Source organism: Geotrypetes seraphini, chromosome 5 (assembly GCF_902459505.1).
Source record: "Geotrypetes seraphini chromosome 5, aGeoSer1.1, whole genome shotgun sequence".
Taxonomy (NCBI): domain Eukaryota; kingdom Metazoa; phylum Chordata; class Amphibia; order Gymnophiona; family Dermophiidae; genus Geotrypetes; species Geotrypetes seraphini.
Window position 1 is genome coordinate 15,629,623 of NC_047088.1, and position 18,180 is coordinate 15,647,802.

Genomic DNA, 18,180 nt, shown 5'->3' on the forward strand with positions numbered 1-18,180 from the left:
ATCCCTACATAAGATGGAAATCAGAAACTTGGTCTGACTCTCTATGGTCAGACCACAAAATATGCAACTTCGAATTAGATTGACAATTGAAGACAACCTCAACCACAACGAAAGAAAAGATCAGATCCACTCCACTTCACACCAGTAGAGGCAAGATTAACCCAACTGAATTCTGGTCACACTATGACATCACTCATAACCAAGATGAGGAAAACAATCAATTTATGTGCTCCTGGATCAAAACCAGCACCCGCATACTAAACGAAATAGCCCCACTGAAAAAAAGAAGGAAGAGATCTAGATACCTAAAAGGCTGGTTCGACCCAGAGCTCCTAGAGATAAAGAGAGAATTAAGAAAGCTAGAAAGAAAATGGTCAAAACTAGTCGAAGTTAGAGGGAAATACTTTTAAAGCCAATAGGAAGAAATATTTTTCACTCAGATAGTTAAGCTAAGAGCGGATAGAGTAGCTGGTTTTAAGAAAGGTTTGGACAAGTTCTTGGAGGAAAAGTCCATAGTCTGTTATTGAGACAGACATGAGGGAAGCCACTGCTTGCCCTGGATCAGTATGTTGCTACTCTTTGGGGTTCTGGAATCGTGTTAATCCTTTGGGATTCCGGAATCTTGCTATTCTTTAGGATGCTGAATGGAATGTTGCTACTCCTTGTGTTTTGGCCAAGTACTAGGGACCTGGATTGGCCACCATGAGAACGGGCTACTGGGCTTGATGGACCATTGTTCTGACCCTGTAAAGCTATTCTTATGTTCTTATGTGCAGATCTTCATCTGCTGTTATTACATCCTACTATAGAGAGCTCCATTGGCTCCCCTTCAAAGCCCATATGCTGTTCAAATTGGGGACACTTTGTTATAAAGTCTTATATGGTCAGGCACCTGAATACCTGTCAGAACTATTTACCTTGTTCAGAGCAAATTGCCCACTACGTATTACCTCTCTATTTGCTTTTCCTCCAGTTCGAGACAATACTCATAAAAAGTTCCAACAGTGCCTACTTGCTTACCAGGCGGCAAGCAGGGATAGGGAACATCGTTCTTTATTCATAAGGTCTTGCTTTTACATTCATTTCAGAAAATTACTAAAATCGATATTATTCACAAGATTTCTAGAGAATTAAAAAAGGTAGATCACTGGGATTGTCCAGTATTTTTACATTTCGTGAACCGCATCAATCCTAGAGGTTTTGCGGTCTAGAAATGTAATGTAATATATATTAAGAAGCATCACTATCAGACCTAAAAAGCCTGTAAAAAATAAAAATCAAAAATCAAACAGGAAGGCAGCTTCCACCTCTCCCAAACAAACAAAATGACCGTGCAAAATGAAAACATGCCTCTATCTTAGAATTTCAATAACACGCTCCAGGGTATTCTCTGCCGTACTACAATTGTACAGAAGGGCGTTGTGAAGCACAAGATTCAGGCTGAGTTGCTTCAAACAAGCCTGGGGAATAGCATTGTGTTGCAACAAGGGCATGTCCTTTTGTGTGCCATTAGGCAATGAGAAATGGAGCAGAGCAAAAGGAAATGGGAGAAAATCTAACCCAAAATGAAAAAGAAAAGAAAACTCCACGATACCAGTACATGATCCAGAAACATGCTCAAGTGACAGGAGGTCAAAGAACAAAAAGCCACAAACACCACATGAGATACAGCTCTTGCATACAGCCCAGCAGGCAGCAGCCCAAATTCAGTTATTAAACGTCTCACCTTCACCGTTTCATAATTTAATAGCGAGTCTATGGCGGCATTACCAGCTTCATTGTCTGCTTTGTTCATTTCAATTCTAAATTTAGTCCTGTAAAACAAAGATTTGTGCTTCTGTAAATATCATTCATTGTAAAGACAAGATAAATGTCTCCATTTGTACAACTTTAAGCTACTTTCCTAAGAATGCTTTACCTCCACTGTGTGACTCCTATGGTGAAAAGTGTGTATGCTCCCAGTGTCCCCAGTGTCACCAGTGCATACTGAGCACCACATTTGTAATACTATGAAAGAAAGAAACAAGGAAATTAATGTTCAGAATCATTCTGGGCTTTCAATAGCGCTCAATGACTGGCCCTTCTGGGTTAGCTCTCTGGGCCATGAGCAGGTAATGCCTAGTTTAGATTAGGTGTCTGGAAAGGCATTCTATATACCAGTGTTCTTCAACCACCGGTCCATGGACCGATGCCGGTCCACAGAAATTTCCTGCCAGTCCGCAGGGCCGGCACATGCATTGGGCCCGAGATAGTGTTCGTCAGCCGCCAGTCCACAGTGCGATCAATGCGGCGTTGTCTTCGGGCCATCTCCCTCTTCCTCAGTGCTGCAGTGCACAAAGCCATAGGCAGAAGCTCCTACGTGCGTCCTGCGCCTGAACCGGAAGCCTTCTCTCTGACCTCGCAACATCAGAGGGAAGGCTTCCCGATGGGAGGCGCGAGGAGCTGCTGCCCACGCTTTGTGCACTGCAGCACTGAGGAAGAGGGAGCCGATCTGGAGATAACACTGGGGGGCGGCATATAATGGCCAGGCAGGAGCAGGCCAGAAGGCAAGGTACAGCATGGAGGGAGGGAGGGAGACAACAGTAGGGGGAATGATTTTATTTTTGAATTTAGTGATTGATTTTCATCTGCTGTCTGTATTTTGCACTGTTCAGGAAGAAATGCATTTGTTTCTTTTTCTCTGGGGTTGTACTGCATGCAGAGTCTTGCATCTTAGGGTTTGTTTGTATATATAAGTACTTTTAGTTTTTGGTCCCATATTTGCATGGGGTTTGTGTTCTGGTAGGAATGAATATTGAGAAGCATAAAGTGTGCTTTGTGTAGTTTAATTTTGTGGTTAACCATTATGTGTTGGTTAATACAATTACAGTCAAACCTTCGGTTTATGAGTGCACCGGTTTGCGAGTATTTTGCAAGATGAGCAAAACATTCTTGCAAATCGTGACTCACAAACCAAGCATTGACTTGATTTGCGAGTTCCCTCGCCCAATAACCGGCATCACCCCCCCCCCCCGCCCGCAAACGCTGCCCCCTCATGAACACCTGCCCCCCCTCGTGAACTGACATCCCCCGCCCGCCCAAATCGAAAATCGTGCCTCTCCTCCGACTGCTGACCAGGTGCTGACCTGGTGCTGACCAGGTGAAATGATCAAACATTGTTGTTAGGAGCTGTGTTTTGTTCATTTGCCATATTTATGCTGTCATTAACCAAAATTGGTATCAAGGCAGTTTACAATCATGGGATTTGAGCTGTCAAATGCACAGAGAAGGATAGACAGACAATGACTGTGAAAGGCATACACTTTTTCCTCCGTATTCGCGGTTTCCGTATCCACGGTTTCGCTTATTCGCAATTTTTCGTCAGCTGACTCTGCCCCCCAAAATTACATCACTCTGAAAACTCCTTCCCACCCTCCCACCTTCTATGCAAGCAATCCCTCGGTTTCAAATCACTTTTGTCTCTTGTCATGCCGCAGGCACCTCAAGAGGTTCACTTTGTCTTGGGACCCCACTTGCACCCGAGCCGAGAAGCAGAGAGAAACTTCCCGCTTCCCCGACAGCATCGAAGCCAGTGCTTCTTTCCCAGGGGAGAGATTAAAAAACCCAATCCCCCCCCCCCCCCTTGTATTGAAAATCAAGAGCTCGCTGCAGCCGGCGGAGAGGAGGGCTTTGAACGCTCGGCTGCTCAGCCGGAGCTGAAGGCTCTGTGCCAGGAAGAAAGGCCGGGGAGGAGAGAGAGACAGCCGCATATTACAAGTGGCAGCGCTTCTTAGGGCTGAGGACACCCTGCAGGCAGGTCTCTGCACACCCTGCCATTGGCTGCAGAGGAAACTGTGTCACCCAATGAAAGGGGAACAAAAAGCGGCACACATACATACATGGGAGGAAGGGGAGGGGGGTGAGCGAGAGGTGCAGATGGAGGGGGTCTGGAGCACGGGGAGCCGCCAATCGTGTCCAAGGTAAGCAAAGGGCGGGGAGGCGATTGTTGGTGCCGGCCGCCATGCTCTCAACAGTGTGTACTTTCCCCCTGCTCAGGAGCTCTTTTAAATCCCCTTAGTACACGCATTCATGGTTTTAATGGTAAAAACGCTGACTTTTACAGAAAACCGCAAACAACATATCGAAATGTTATTCACGGTTTTTCCATATTCACGCCTATATCCGGAACGCATCCACCGCGAATACGGAGGGAGAAGCGTATAAGCTAAGGAAAGAATCCTGTAAGGGAAATGTGTTGTCTAAAAGGTCGTAAGTTTATTGTAAACATTAGAAGTCAGCGGCGAGTTTGATCATTTGAAGCCACAAGTGGAGGGTTTGCTGTTAAAAGCCATATACTGCAGTTTGAAATGTCAACGATAAAGCTGTGCAAGTGGCTTTATGATAACTGTATGGTGTATAGCAGTGTTCTTCAACCTTTTGACACCTATGGACCAGCGGAAATAAAATTATTATTTTGTGGACCGGCACCGGTCCGTGGACCGGCAGTTGAAGAACACTGGGCTAAGTCGTGGGCCAGACTCCACCCCCCCATAATAGTACTAATTGTAACACCATTTTTTCCATTCGTTTTTCATATATACACAATATACAGTGGAACCTTGGTTTACGAGCATAATTCGTTCCAGAAGCATGCTCGTAAACAAATTTACTCGTATATCAAAGCAAGTTTCCCCATAGAAAGTAAGGGAAACTCGTTTGATTCGTTCCATCTCCCATCCCCCTCCCCCCCCAGCCACCGGCACTGCTCCACCCCACCACATCCCCAAAAGACCCCCCACCCCCGAGACCACTAGTGCGCTTCCACATCTTCCCCCCCCCCCCCAGCGTGAACCGGCATTGCCTGCCCAAACTGAAAGCTTACCCCTCAATGTGGCACCGGCATGCGGCACCAACCCACAGGAGGTGCCAGTGCCTGAAGACCGTGCCTCTCCTCCGACTGGGCCTTGAGCATCTGCGCATGCTCAAGGCCTTCTGGCTCCCGCCTCTTTCCGAGATTCTCAGAGAGAACGAGAGCCAGAAGTCATTGCTCTCCGCCAACTCTAAACTAAGGTACATTACAGCACAACTACTGCATCTTATTGCAACCTGTTTTCCAACGTTTGTCTATAAGCCTTCTAAGTCAGACTATTTTACGCAGCTGTTCATACACTTTATAGAAACTACACTTATGTTCTTACCTTTCCTTAAAATCCTGCCAGCTGGCTGGAACTTCACCCTAGCTTCAGTTCTACTCTTTTGATTCTGCAAAAATGGACTGACTTTTTATGGAGTTCACTAGTAATTTCCCTAACTGATACTGTAATATCGTCCATGTGGCAATTTCCCAGAAGAATGTGCAGAGATTACAGCTGGTGCAGAATGCGGTGATCAGGCTAATTTTGGGGTTGAGGAGGTTCGATCATGTGACTCCTTCATTGGTTGCCGATGGAGGCACGAGTGAAGTTTAAGTTTGGATGTCGGTTTAGCCCCTAAATATATAACAGACCTTTTCTCTTTCTCAACCAATAGACACAAGAGAAGCTCACACTTGAACTTTAAAAGACATCACCACCATCTTTTCTCTTATCAGGCAGCATTATGGGGTAAAGATCTGGAACAATTACTTACACTTGATAACACTTATGGGGAATTTAAAACATATCTGTTCCAGAAGTACTTAGGTACTGATTTGCACAATCTTTCCCACAATAACTGATCTCTAGAGCTGTCAGTCACTAGTTTTTTTTAACTTTGTTAGTTCTACTCAGTCTGTAACACTCTTAATCATTGTAAACCGCATCAGACTTCACAGTCCTGCGGTATATAAACTGTTATTATTATTAGCTTCAGTGGGGAGCTCCCAGGAACTACAACTACCAGCAATCCTAAACTCATTCTCTCTGACTGTAGAGAATGACACGGTGACAAAATTAATCACTGTTCCCATCCCCGCGGGAAACAATCCTGTGTCAAGTTGGGGAGAAAGAATGCTGGGAAGTCAGGCTTCAAATGCACTAAATATTATATTTGGAGGAAGCGACACTTCTCTGTCCCATCATATCCATTTTTTCAATCCCTATAACACAAAAAATTTTAAGCTAAAACATTATAAAGATGAGAATCCAGACAACTGCAAACATTTCCAATAACGAGTCTCTACCTATGTTCAAAAGGGGGACTACAGGGAGGAAATCGGAGGTCATTTGTATTCAACAAAACGATTCATACAGCACCACATTTACTATTACACAGCTATTGTGTGTTAAAATGGAATAGATAAAGAGAACATAAGAAAAGGCAAAAACACACAGAAGTGGGATGAAGCACCCGTGTTCTCAACTATAATGCCAGAAGCCCAATGGAAAAAAAAGCTGTTTTACATGAATGTGGCAATGAGAGACCTGTTTTTTGATACTTCATATTATGACAGCATACCCACAGTTCCTATTTAAAGTAAAAGTAAAGGCTTAACACATAGCCATAGAAAATGATTTGTTCCGATTCTTCTTCTCTGTGCCTGTTTGTGTCCTTCACTCTGGTACACCATTTATTTTGGCTTTTGCCTGTGCACTTAACAAGAAGAGTCACAGAACCGGCAAGCTGACATCATGAATAAAATCTAATTGACAATGTGATTTGAAGAGCTGATCGTTACTTCTTACTTACCAAAATACTGCTGACAAGTGCCACCTCAAACATGGTTGGCCCCAAATTAAATACTAAAGCACTCAGGATGAAGCTGATCCCCCTGGTCCCTCTGTCTATAGCCTTTGACAGAGCTCCAGTCTGCCTGCTCAAGTGGAATCCCAAATCCAGGTTATGGAGGTGCAAAAAGACGTTCTTGGCTATCCTTCTGATGGAACTTTGGGCTACTTTGCCAAACACAGCATTCCTCGTTTCATTAAAAAAAGCAGACCCAACTCTTGAAATTCCATCTGAAATATTAAATACAGGACATAAAATAATCATGTTCACATGATTGTGTGTCAAGGACAACATTTTATCAACCACATACACTTAGTACAATTTAAGCCAACAAAAGAAAATATTTTCTGGATAGTTTCCCCTCATTCAGTGCCTACAACATGAATCCTTCAGATCAGACCAATGAAGTTCAACATATCCCTAAATCAGAAATAAGATCGAATAAAAATGATTTTTTAAAAAAAAATTTTTAATTTTTTTAAAATTAATTTAAAATCAGATTTTTTTTTGAACATGCACCTAGATCAAAGATGTCATCATGGATTATAATGATGCTAGTTAACAAAAATATGATAAGAGCTAAACATGATCAGCCCTTGCAGATCCGACATGCATAGAATCAATTCTTTACCCCTCTCTTTAAAAGTTAAAGGACAAATAGTGAATGAATAAAGACTTTGGGAGATGCAGTAAATCCAGGCAAGGAAGAAGAACAGACACAAAAAAAGTGAGCAGCACAGCATATTCCTGCAGTCTGATGCTGAATGTTCGCACCACGTAAACATAGAAACATAGAAATAGATGGCAGATAAGGGCCACGGCCCATCTAGTCTGCCCACCCCAATGACCCTCCCCTACCTTTCTCTGTGAATAGATCCCACGTGTCTATCCCATTTGGCCTTAAAATCAAGCACGCTGCTGGCCTCAATCACCTGAAGTGGAAGACTATTCCAGCGATCAACCACCCTTTCAGTGAAAAAGAATTTCCTGGTGTCCCCCTGCAGTTTCCCGCCCCTGATTTTCCACGGATGCCCCCTTGTTGCCGCGGGACCCTTGAAAAAGAAGATGTCTTCTTCCACCTCGATGCGGCCCGTGAGATACTTGAATGTCTCGATCATGTCACCCCTCTCTCTGCGTTCCTCGAGTGAGTACAGCTGCAACTTATCCAGCCGTTCCTCGTACGGGAGATCCTTGAGTCCCGAGACCCCATCTGGGGATTGTTTTTATTAAAGCTTACACCAATCAGTAAGGAGGGCATGAATACAAAATGCAAAAGGTGTCGGCATCATTAAGGGCCCCTTTTACAAAGCTGCGATAGTGATTTTAGCGCGTGCATTGAGCTGGCTTAAGTTCTAGCCACGTAGCGTGGGTTTAGCGCACGGCAATTCTGCGTGCGCTAAAAACGCAATCACAGCTTTGTAAAAGGAGCCCTAAGTTTTCTTTGTAGAGATGCCCTCGAAACCTAGGGTTAAGGATCAAGACAATCATCGTATCGTTTATATTTTCTATCGTTTAATTTTCTGACAATATTTTATTTATATCCATTACCCTTCCCTTTTGTTCTAATGGGAAGGGTAACAATGGTTTTAGTGCAAGAGAAACATATAGGGTTAGAACAGGGATCTCAAAGTCCCTCCTTGAGGGCCGCAATCCAGTTGGGTTTTCAGGATTTCCCCAATGAATATGCATTGAAAGCATAGAAACATAGAAAAAAAAAAGCGGCAGAAAAGGGCTATAGCCCACCAAGTCTGCCCATTCCAAGTATCCCTCCCCCCTGAGTTTACTCCCTTAACGATCCCACATGAGTATCCCATTTTCTCTTAAACTCCGTCACGTTGCTAGCCTCTATCACCTGGAGTGGGAGTCTGTTCCAATGATCCACCACTCTTTCGGTGAAGAAGTACTTCCTGGAGTCTCCATGAAACTTCCCTCCCCTGACTTTCAGTGGATGCCCTCTGGTGGTCGAGGGTCCCATGAGCCAGAAGATATCCTCTTCTGTCTCGATGCGTCCCGTGATGTACTTATACGTTTCAATCATATCTCCCCGTTCTCTTCTTTCCTCAAGTGAGTACAGCCGCAATTTCTTTAGTCTTTCTTCATACGTGAGATCCCTGAGCCCCAAGACCATCCTGGTTACCGCTCGCTGCACCGACTCGATCCTCAGCACATCCTTTCGGTAATGTGGTCTCCAAAACTGGACACAGTACTCCAAGTGAGGCCTCACCATGGCTCTGTACAACGGCATCATAACTTCAGGTCTCCTGCTGACAAAACCTCTGCGGATACATCCCATCATTTGTCTTGCCCTGGAGGTAGCCTTCTCCACTTGATTGGCAACCTTCATGTCCTCACTAATGATCACTCCTAGATCGCGTTCCGCCGTGGTCCTAACCAAGGTCTCACCATTTAGAACATAAGTTCTGCACGGGTTTCTCTTTCCCAGGTGCATTATCTTGCATTTTTTAGCATTGAATCCCAGCTGCCAAGTAGTCGACCATTGTTCCAGAAGCAGTAGGTCGTGTGTCATATCATCATTAGGTAACAAGCTTCTGCCTACTATGTTGCAAAGTTTGGCGTCGTCGGCGAACAGTGATACCCTTCCTCTAAGTCCCCGCGTCATATCTCTTATGAATAAGTTGAATAGAATCGGGCCCAGGACCGAGCCCTGCGGCACTCCACTGATCACTTCTGATGCTTCGGATGGGGTACCGTTCACCACCACTTTCTGAAGTCTACCGCTCAGCCAATCCCCAACCCATGTAGTTAGAGTGTCTCCTAATCCTATCGATTTCAGCTTGTTCAGTAATCTTCGATGAGGGACGCTATCAAATGCTTTACTGAAATCCAAGTATACCACGTCCAGTGACTCTCCTGCATCCAGTTGTCTAGTAACCCAGTCAAAAAAGCTAATCAGATTAGTTTGGCAGGATCTTCCCTGGGTGAACCCGTGTTGGTGTGGATCACGCAGTTTTTTTTCGTCTAGGATTGTGCCAATATTCTGTTTGATCAGTGTTTCCATGAGTTTACAGACTATAGACGTGAGACTCACTGGTCTGTAGTTTGCTGTCTCTGTCCTGCAGCCCTTCTTGTGGAGTGGGATTACATTAGCGGTTTTCCAGTCCAAGGGGACCCTTCCTGCGCTTAGGGAAAGATTGAAAAGAACAGATAATGGTTCAGCCAGGACTTCCCTTAACTCCCTGAGCATTCTGGGATGTAGGTTATCCGGTCCCATGGCTTTGTTTACTTTGAGTCTTGATATTTCTTCGTAGACGCTACTGGGCGTAAATTCGAAATCTTGAAATGGGTCTTTCTGATTATCTCCTTTCTGCAGCTGTGGACCAGCTCCCGGCATTTCGCGGGTGAACACTGAACAGAAGTATTGGTTTAGTAGTTCTGCCTTCTCAGAATCTGATTCCGCAAAGTTACCGTCCGATTTCTTCAGGCGTACTATCCCATCTTTATTTCTTTTCCTGTCGCTAATATAGCTGAAGAAAGATTTATCCCCTTTCTTAATTTTCCGTGCTAGCTCTTCCTCCATTCGGAGTTTGGCCTCTCTGACTGCTGTTTTGACAGCTTTAGATCTCTCTAGATAGTCCTTTTTTGCCCTCTCTCTGCCTAAGTGTTTGTAGGTGATAAATGCGTCTTTTTTCTGTTTAACTAGGTCTGAAATTTCTTTACTGAACCATTGGGGTCTTTTGTTTCTCCTGCGTTTATTTACTGTTTTTATGTATCGGTCTGTTGCTTCGTGTAGTATGGACTTCAGAGACATCCACATGTCCTCCACATTTTCAGATCTTGCTTGTTTATGTAGCTCCTGATGGACAAAATCTCCCATGCGGTTGAAGTCTGTGCCTCTAAAGTTGAGAACCCTTGTTGCTGTGTTTGTCTTAGGAAAACCTTTCTTGAGGTTGAGCCATACCATATTATGGTCGCTGGAGGCTAGTGTGTCTCCTACTGAGACTTCCGTGACGCTATCTCCATTGGTGAGAACTAGGTCTAGTAATGCCTGGTCCCTGGTGGGCTCCAATACCAATTGCTTGAGATTTGCTACCTTTATGGAGTTTAATATTCTTTTGCTGCTACCCGTAGTCGCGGAGAAACCCGACTGAATTGCGGCCCTCGAGGAGGGACTTTGAGATCCCTGTTCTAATCCTATATGTTTCTCTTGCACTAAAACCATTGTAGATCATCCCCCTTCCCAGCTTGTACCAGTCTAGTATTGTATGTCTGTTCGAGGTTGTCCATGTATGTTATTGTCCCATTTTAGCATTGTAATTCGCTTAGAAATATTTCATAAGCGTGTGTATCAAATTTTAAATAAAACTTGAAACTTGATAAGAATTGTTGCTGCTTTGAAGATACTAAAAGGGATCATATCTCAGTAAGCAAGATCTTCAAGTTAGTAAATATTAAAGCCTGACTCTTTCCTGGTCATAGCATTTAGGTGTGTTTCTGAAATTACTACTTTATATTTTATTTGTTCCAATATAGCACAGTTACTTACCGTAACAGGTGTTATCCAGGGACAGCAGGCAGATATTCTTAACGCATGGGTGACGTCACCGACGGAGCCCCGGTACGGACACTTTTAACTAGAAAGTTCTAGATGGCTGCACTGCGCATGCGCGAGTGCCTTCCCGCCCGACGGAGGAGAGCGTGGTCCCCAGTTAAGATAAGCCAGCTAAGAAGCCAACCCGGGGAGGTGGGTGGGTCGTAAGAATATCTGCCTGCTGTCCCTGGATAACACCTGTTACGGTAAGTAACTGTGCTTTATCCCAGGACAAGCAGGCAGCATATTCTTAACGCATGGGTGACCTCCAAGCTAACAGAGAGGGAGGAGGGATGGTTGTCCATTAGGAAAATAAATTTTGTAACACAGATTGGCCGAAGTGTCCATCCCGTCTGGAGAAGGCATCCAGACAATAGTGAGTAGTGAACGTGTGAACTGAGGACCAAGTGGCAGCCTTGCAGATTTCCTCGATGGGCGTGGAACGGAGGAAAGCCACAGAAGCAGCCATGGCTCTGACCCTGTGGGCCGTGACAGCACCTTCCAGTGAGAGACCGGCCCGAGCATAACAGAACGCAATGCAGGCAGCAAGCCAGTTAGAAAGCGTCCGTTTAGAAACAGGGTGCCCCAGATGGTTGGGGTCAAAGGACAAAAAGAGTTGAGGTGAAGAGCGGTGAGCCCTGGTATGGTCCAGGTAATATGCAAGGGCCCGCTTACAGTCTAGCATGTGTAACGCCTGTTCCCCAGGATGAGCATGGGGTTTAGGGAAAAAGACAGGCAATACAATGGACTGGTTGAGGTGGAAGTCCGAGACCACCTTGGGAAGGAATTTAGGGTGGGTACGCAGAACCACCTTGTCATGGTGAAAAATAGTAAAAGGTGGGTCGGCAACCAGTGCATGCAGCTCACTAACCCTCCTGGCAGAGGTGATGGCAATGAGGAAAAGCACCTTCCACGTCAGAAATTTGAGTGAAGTAGTGGCAAGAGGCTCAAACGGAGGTTTCATGAGGGCTGATAAAACCACATTCAGGTCCCAGACGACAGGAGGAGGCTTCAGAGGTGGTTTGACATTGAAGAGGCCTCTCATGAACCGGGAAACCAGTGGATGAGCCATGAGAGGTTTTCCGAGGATAGGCTCATGAAACGCAGTGATGGCACTGAGGTGGACTCTGATTGAGGTAGACTTGAGGCCAGCATCGGACAGAGAGAGCAAATAGTCCAGTACAGTTTCCACCGCCAACGAGGTGGGGTCGTGGTGATGCAGGAGACACCAAGAGGAGAACCTGGTCCACTTCTGATGGTAACATTGGAGGGTGGCCGGTTTCCTGGAGGCATCCAAAATGCGACGGACAGGCTGAGACAGATTCTCTGGAGAGGTCAGCCCGAGAGAAACCAAGCTGTCAGGTGGAGCGATGACAGATTGGGATGTAGTAGAGACTGATGCTGCTGCGTAAGTAGAGTAGGAAACACAGGAAGAGGAATGGGCTCCCTGGAGCTGAGCTGGAGCAGGAGGGAGAACCAGTGTTGGCGAGGCCACCGAGGAGCGATGAGAATCATGGTGGCTCTGTCCCTGCGGAGTTTGAATAGCGTCCGCAACATTAGGGACAGTGGAGGAAAGGCATAGAGGAACCGATCCGTCCAGTCGAGCAGGAATGCATCTGGGGTCAGACGATGAGGAGAGTAGAGTCTGGAGCAGAACTGGGGCAGCTGATGGTTGTGAGGAGCTGCAAAGAGGTCCACCTGAGGAGTGCCCCAGAGAGCAAAGATGGAGTGGAGTGTGGGAGGATCCAAGGTCCACTCGTGAGGTTGAAGGATGCGGCTGAGGTTGTCGGCCAGGGAGTTCTGTTCGCCCTGGATATAGACGGCCTTGAGGAAGAGACTGCGGGCCGTGGCCCAGGTCCAGATGCGGATGGCCTCCTGACAGAAGAGGGGAGATCCGGTGCCGCCTTGCTTGTTTATGTAGTACATGGCGACTTGGTTGTCTGTGCACAGGAGAAGAACCTGAGGATAGAGAAGGTGCTGGAAGGCCTTGAGAGCATAGAACATGGCCCTGAGTTCCAGGAAATTGATGTGATGTTGACGCTCCTGAGGGGTCCAGAGTCCCTGGGTGCGAAGATCTCCCATGTGAGCTCCCCATGCATAGGGGGAGGCATCTGTGGTTATGATCATGGAGTGAGGGGGTAGATGAAAGAGTAGACCCCTGGAAAGATTTGAGGAGTTCAACCACCATTGAAGAGATTGCTGAAGAGACGATGTCACAGAGATGGGATGAGAAAGAGGATCCGTGGTCTGTGACCATTGGTTGGCTAGAGTCCATTGAGGTGTCCTGAGGTGGAGTCGTGCCAGAGGAAGCACATGGACTGTCGAGGCCATGTGGCCCAGGAGGACCATCATTTGCCGAGCCGGAATAGAGCGACAAAGGAGCACCTGGCGGCAGAGATGGAGCAGGGTTCGTTGGCGGTCTGAGGGGAGAAACGCCCTCATCAGAGTGGTGTCGAGGACGGCACCAATGAACTGAAGTCGCTGTGTGGGGAGGAGATGTGACTTGGGGTAGTTGATCTCGAACCCCAGGAGATGGAGGAAAGAGATGGTGTGTTGAGTGGCTTGTAGCACAAGCGGAGACGTAGGAGCTTTCACCAACTAATCGTCCAAGTATGGGAACACCTGGAGGTTGTGAGACCTGAGGAAGGCCGCCACCACAATAAGGCACTTGGTGAACACCCTGGGCGATGATGCGAGGCCAAAGGGTAGCACTTTGTACTGATAGTGGTGGTGCTGTACCTAAAATCGGAGGTAGCGACATGAAGTCAGATGGATTGGAATGTGAGTGTAGGCCTCTTTGAGGTCTAGGGAACATAGCCAGTCGTGATGAGAGAGAAGAGGGTAAAGCGTGGCAAGGGAGAGCGTCCTGAATTTTTCCTTGACCAGACACTTGTTGAGGTTCCGAAGATTGAGGATGGGACGGAGGTCTCCTGTCTTCTTGGGAACCAGGAAGTAGCGGGAGTAGAATCCCTGAGCCCTTTGGTCTGGGGGTACCTCTTCGATGGCATTGAGAAGAAGAAGGGATTGGACCTCCCTCAGGAGGAGGGGGGATTGGGAAGAGTGAGAAACAGACTCTATGGGAGGATTGTCTGGTGGAAGAGTCTGGAAGTTGAGAGAGTAGCCGTGGCGAATGATGTTGAGGACCCACAGGTCTGATGTAATGACCTCCCAACGGTTGAGGAAGAGTTGAAGGCGGCCTCCTATCGGCTGAGGAAGAGGCAATGATGGTGGGAGACTGGCTATGCCCTGGAGAAAAGAGTCAAAAGGGCTGAGATGGTTTTGACTGTGGGAGAGGCTTGGCAGGTTGGTGAGACTGTAAACGAGCCTGAGTTTGGTGCTGCTGACGAGGCCGGCGAGGCTGTTGTTGCTGAGGCGGGTTGAGAGGTCTGGCTGAGAACCTGCATTGGTAGGAAGACTGCTGTTTGTAGGGGCGAGCAGGTGGAGTTTTCTTTTTAGGTTTGATTAGGGTATCCCACCTGGTCTCGTGTGCTGATAGTTTCTGGCTAGTTGAGTCCAGGGACTCCCCGAATAGTTCATCACCAAGACAAGGTGCGTTAGCCAGGCGGTCTTGGTGATTAATGTCGAGGTCAGAAACTCTCAGCCAGGCCAAGCGCCTCATGGCAACAGCCATGGCAGATGCTCGAGAGGTCAGCTCAAAAGAGTCATAAATGGATCGCACCATAAATTTCCGGAGTTGGAGCAAACTGGAGATTTGTTGTTGGAAAACCGGGATTTTACGCTCAGGGATGTACTTTTGTAAGGAGGAGAGTTGTTGCACCAAATGCTTCATATAGAAGGAGAAGTGGAAGGTGTAATTATTAGCCCTGTTGGCAAGCATGGAATTCTGATAAAGGCGCTTGCCAAATTTATCCATTGTTCTGCCCTCTCTGCCAGGAGGGGTGGAGGCATAAACACTGGAGCCCTGGGTTTTCTTCAAGGTGGACTCCACTAGAAGGGATTCATGGGGTAGTTGAGGTTTGTCGAACCCCGGGATAGGAATGACCCTGTATAAACTATCCAGTTTTCGAGGGGCACCCGGTACCGTGAGAGGATTTTCCCAGTTTTTGTAAAACGTTTCCCGTAAGATGTCATGGACGGGTAACTTTAAAAATTCTTTGGGAGGTTGTTCGAAGTCCAGGGCTTCCAGGAAAGTCTGGGACTTCTTAGAGTCAGATTCCAAAGGGATCGACAGAGCCGCCGACATTTCCCTGAGAAATTTTGTGAATGAGGACTGTTCAGGTTTGGAACTGGTATCGACCATCGATGGTTCCTCGTCCGTTGAGGAAGCCTCATCATCGGTACCGGGTAGGGATTCTTCCCATAAGTCCGGGTCCCTGACGTCGGTGTGTGCAGGACGGGACGGTGGTGCGGACGGCTCAGTGTGGCGAGTCTTAGAGAGAGATTTGCCAGAGCGCATCGAGACGGTACCGGGGGAGGAAGATCGATGCCGGTTCTGGTCTCGGGGGGGACTGGTGTCGGTCTCGATGTCGGGGAGGGTCGGCATCAGAGTGTGTTTGTACTGGAGGATTAAGTGGTTCAGCCGCGAGTACCGGCATGGAGGTGTTCAACGGTACCGATGGTGTCGACACCGGTGGTATGGTGCGAGGCTCGGGCCGGTCTGGTACCGGAAGGAGTGGGGCCAAAATTGCGGGCAACAAGTGCTGGAGTTGCTGTTGCAGTTGCTCTTGCAATTGGCTTTGGAGTATGGCCGCAATGCGGTCGTCCAGAGGGGGCACCGGTACCGCTTTTTTCTTTGTCGGTACCATAGGTGCCGCTCCATGCCCCGGCGATGAGGATGCCGATGATGAGGCACTCACCGAAATCGGGGCGGAGCGTTTGCGGGGTCGGCGTGATGCCGGGAGGACCGGCGTCGCCGGTGTGGCAGGAGGGCGCTCAAGGGAAGTGGAAGGCTTCTTAGCCGGCTTACCTGGTGCCAGCGACCCCGAGGAAGGATCAGGCGTCGTCGAAGTTGTCGGTGCCAACTTTTGCGGTGCCGTTGACGGTGCGGCCGATTCCATGGCAGATCCGGTACCGAAAAAGATATTCTGTTGGATCTGTCTATTTTTCAAAGTACGTTTTTTAAGAGTAGCACAGCGGGTGCAGGTGTCAGCCCGATGCTCTGGACCCAGGCACTGTAGGCACCAATTGTGCGGGTCAGTGAGAGATATCGGGCATGCACACCGCTGGCACTTCTTAAAGCCCGGCTGAGGGGGCATGAAGGAGAACACGGCCTCCGCAAAATCAAAACCGGAGGCCTGTATGGTGGCAACAGGCCCCGCCGGGGCCGGCCCGAAAAATAAAGAAAAAACAAAGTTGTTTTTTTTTTTTTTTTTGCAAGTTAGAACGAAAAACGAAATCCGAAGGAAAAAGAACAAAAAAAGGAAGAAAATAGCGCGAGCGGGAAGGCAAAAACAGAGATTTCAACAGCCGTTGAAAGCACATGCGTCTTTTTCGCTCCGCGGAAACGAAGAAACTGGGGACCACGCTCTCCTCCGTCGGGCGGGAAGGCACTCGCGCATGCGCGGTGCGGTCATCTAGAACTTTCTAGTTAAAAGTGTCCGTACCGGGGCTCCGTCGGTGACGTCACCCATGCATTAAGAATATGCTGCCTGCTTGTCCTGGGATAAAAAAATTTACTATCATTTTAATGAAGTTACAAGAGAGAAAGAGGCAGATATTCCTTTTGCAGTTTTACTTTTATGAATGCAGAATCTTCCTGACCAGCGATATAAATGATTTAAATCAAATTCTTTCTTTCTCCCAACCTATGATTTAAAACAAATCACCCTATGTCAATTAGCCACAGGAGCACTCTCCCAGCCAGCCACATTGGTGATAATGAGATGAAATATCTGCTTTGCACTCGAAGTGATCCTGAAATACATTTTACATGAGGTAGGGGCAAGGACATTGAGAGCTAGTGTGGTTTTAGCACACAATTTTGTGGATGCAAGATGCCGAAGTAGGTTTTGTCTGTACAAGGTAAACCTGCACAAAGCCTCAAGTGCATAGCGTGCTTTATAAAAAACAGTAATAAAGCTAATTCAGTATTCAGCAGAGAGGCAGAGAAATGTGATGAAGAATGAAAGCCTGAACACAATGCCAGGGCTTTAACACCCCACTCCCTAGAAGAAGGCCAAATCCTCCAGCCCCAGAGATGATCCCCCTTGACACCCCCCAAAAATCACTGGTGATCTACCGACCCCAGTCACCCCAAACTTCCCCCATGGACAAAGTAGGGAGGCAAGAATGATGCCCACTCGCTCTTGCCTTTGCACCATCTCACTTTGCACAATGCATCCTATACACAGACTCTGCCAAATAAGGCAAAAAATGATCTTATTTGGCAGATTGACCCAAATGGTTTAATCCAGGATGCCCTGGGTGTGGTCCGACGCTGCCTTTTTGAAAGATGGCAGTGCAGATGCAGAAATGGGCAGGCATAGCAGTGTCTTCCAAATTCAATTCAAGGTACACATGGGAAAGATTCAGATCACCAGAAAATATTTTGGAAGAGGTATTGGAGAATACGGGACGGGGGGGGGTCTACTAGACAACCAGGAATTCTTTTTAGATTGGGGTATAGGAGGAGTGTGTGTGTGTGTGTGTGGGGGGGGTATCTTGAGGAAGGAAACATAATTTTTTTAAATGTCCTTTTCTGTGTGTGATACAATTACTGCTCATGCTCTAACAAGAAAGGAAACTCTTTACACTTCAAGGTAGCAAACAACTGCATATTACTGTAGCAGTATGTGCTGCATTTGCACACTTATTTAAAAAAAATACAGTACTAATTTGCCTGCCCAGTGCTTACTGCATCAAAGAACTAAAAATTGAATGCTAAGATTCATGTGCTAAGTTAGTGTTAGGGAGCTATGTACTAACTTACTAAATTGACCCAGTTGTTCCCACAAGTGTTGCTCCATCTGTCCTACATTTTAAATCAC

At 46.9% G+C, this 18,180-nt stretch overlaps 1 protein-coding gene across 2 annotated transcripts in view; it reads right to left on the reverse strand.

The window, feature by feature from the left end:
• The window catches only part of ABCB7 (ATP binding cassette subfamily B member 7), a 177,075-nt gene that overhangs the window by 82,413 nt on the left and 76,482 nt on the right, over nucleotides 1-18,180 (reverse strand). Inside the window, exons 6-8 of one of the 2 annotated variants that reach the window (XM_033945784.1) lie at nucleotides 6,646-6,914; nucleotides 1,919-2,007; nucleotides 1,727-1,814 (exon numbers count right to left, since the gene is read on the reverse strand). In XM_033945784.1, the coding sequence (XP_033801675.1) occupies nucleotides 1,727-1,814; nucleotides 1,919-2,007; nucleotides 6,646-6,914 (446 nt within the window). The remainder of the gene's footprint in view (nucleotides 1-1,726; nucleotides 1,815-1,918; nucleotides 2,008-6,645; nucleotides 6,915-18,180) is intronic. The other variant, XM_033945786.1, reaches the window with a different exon arrangement.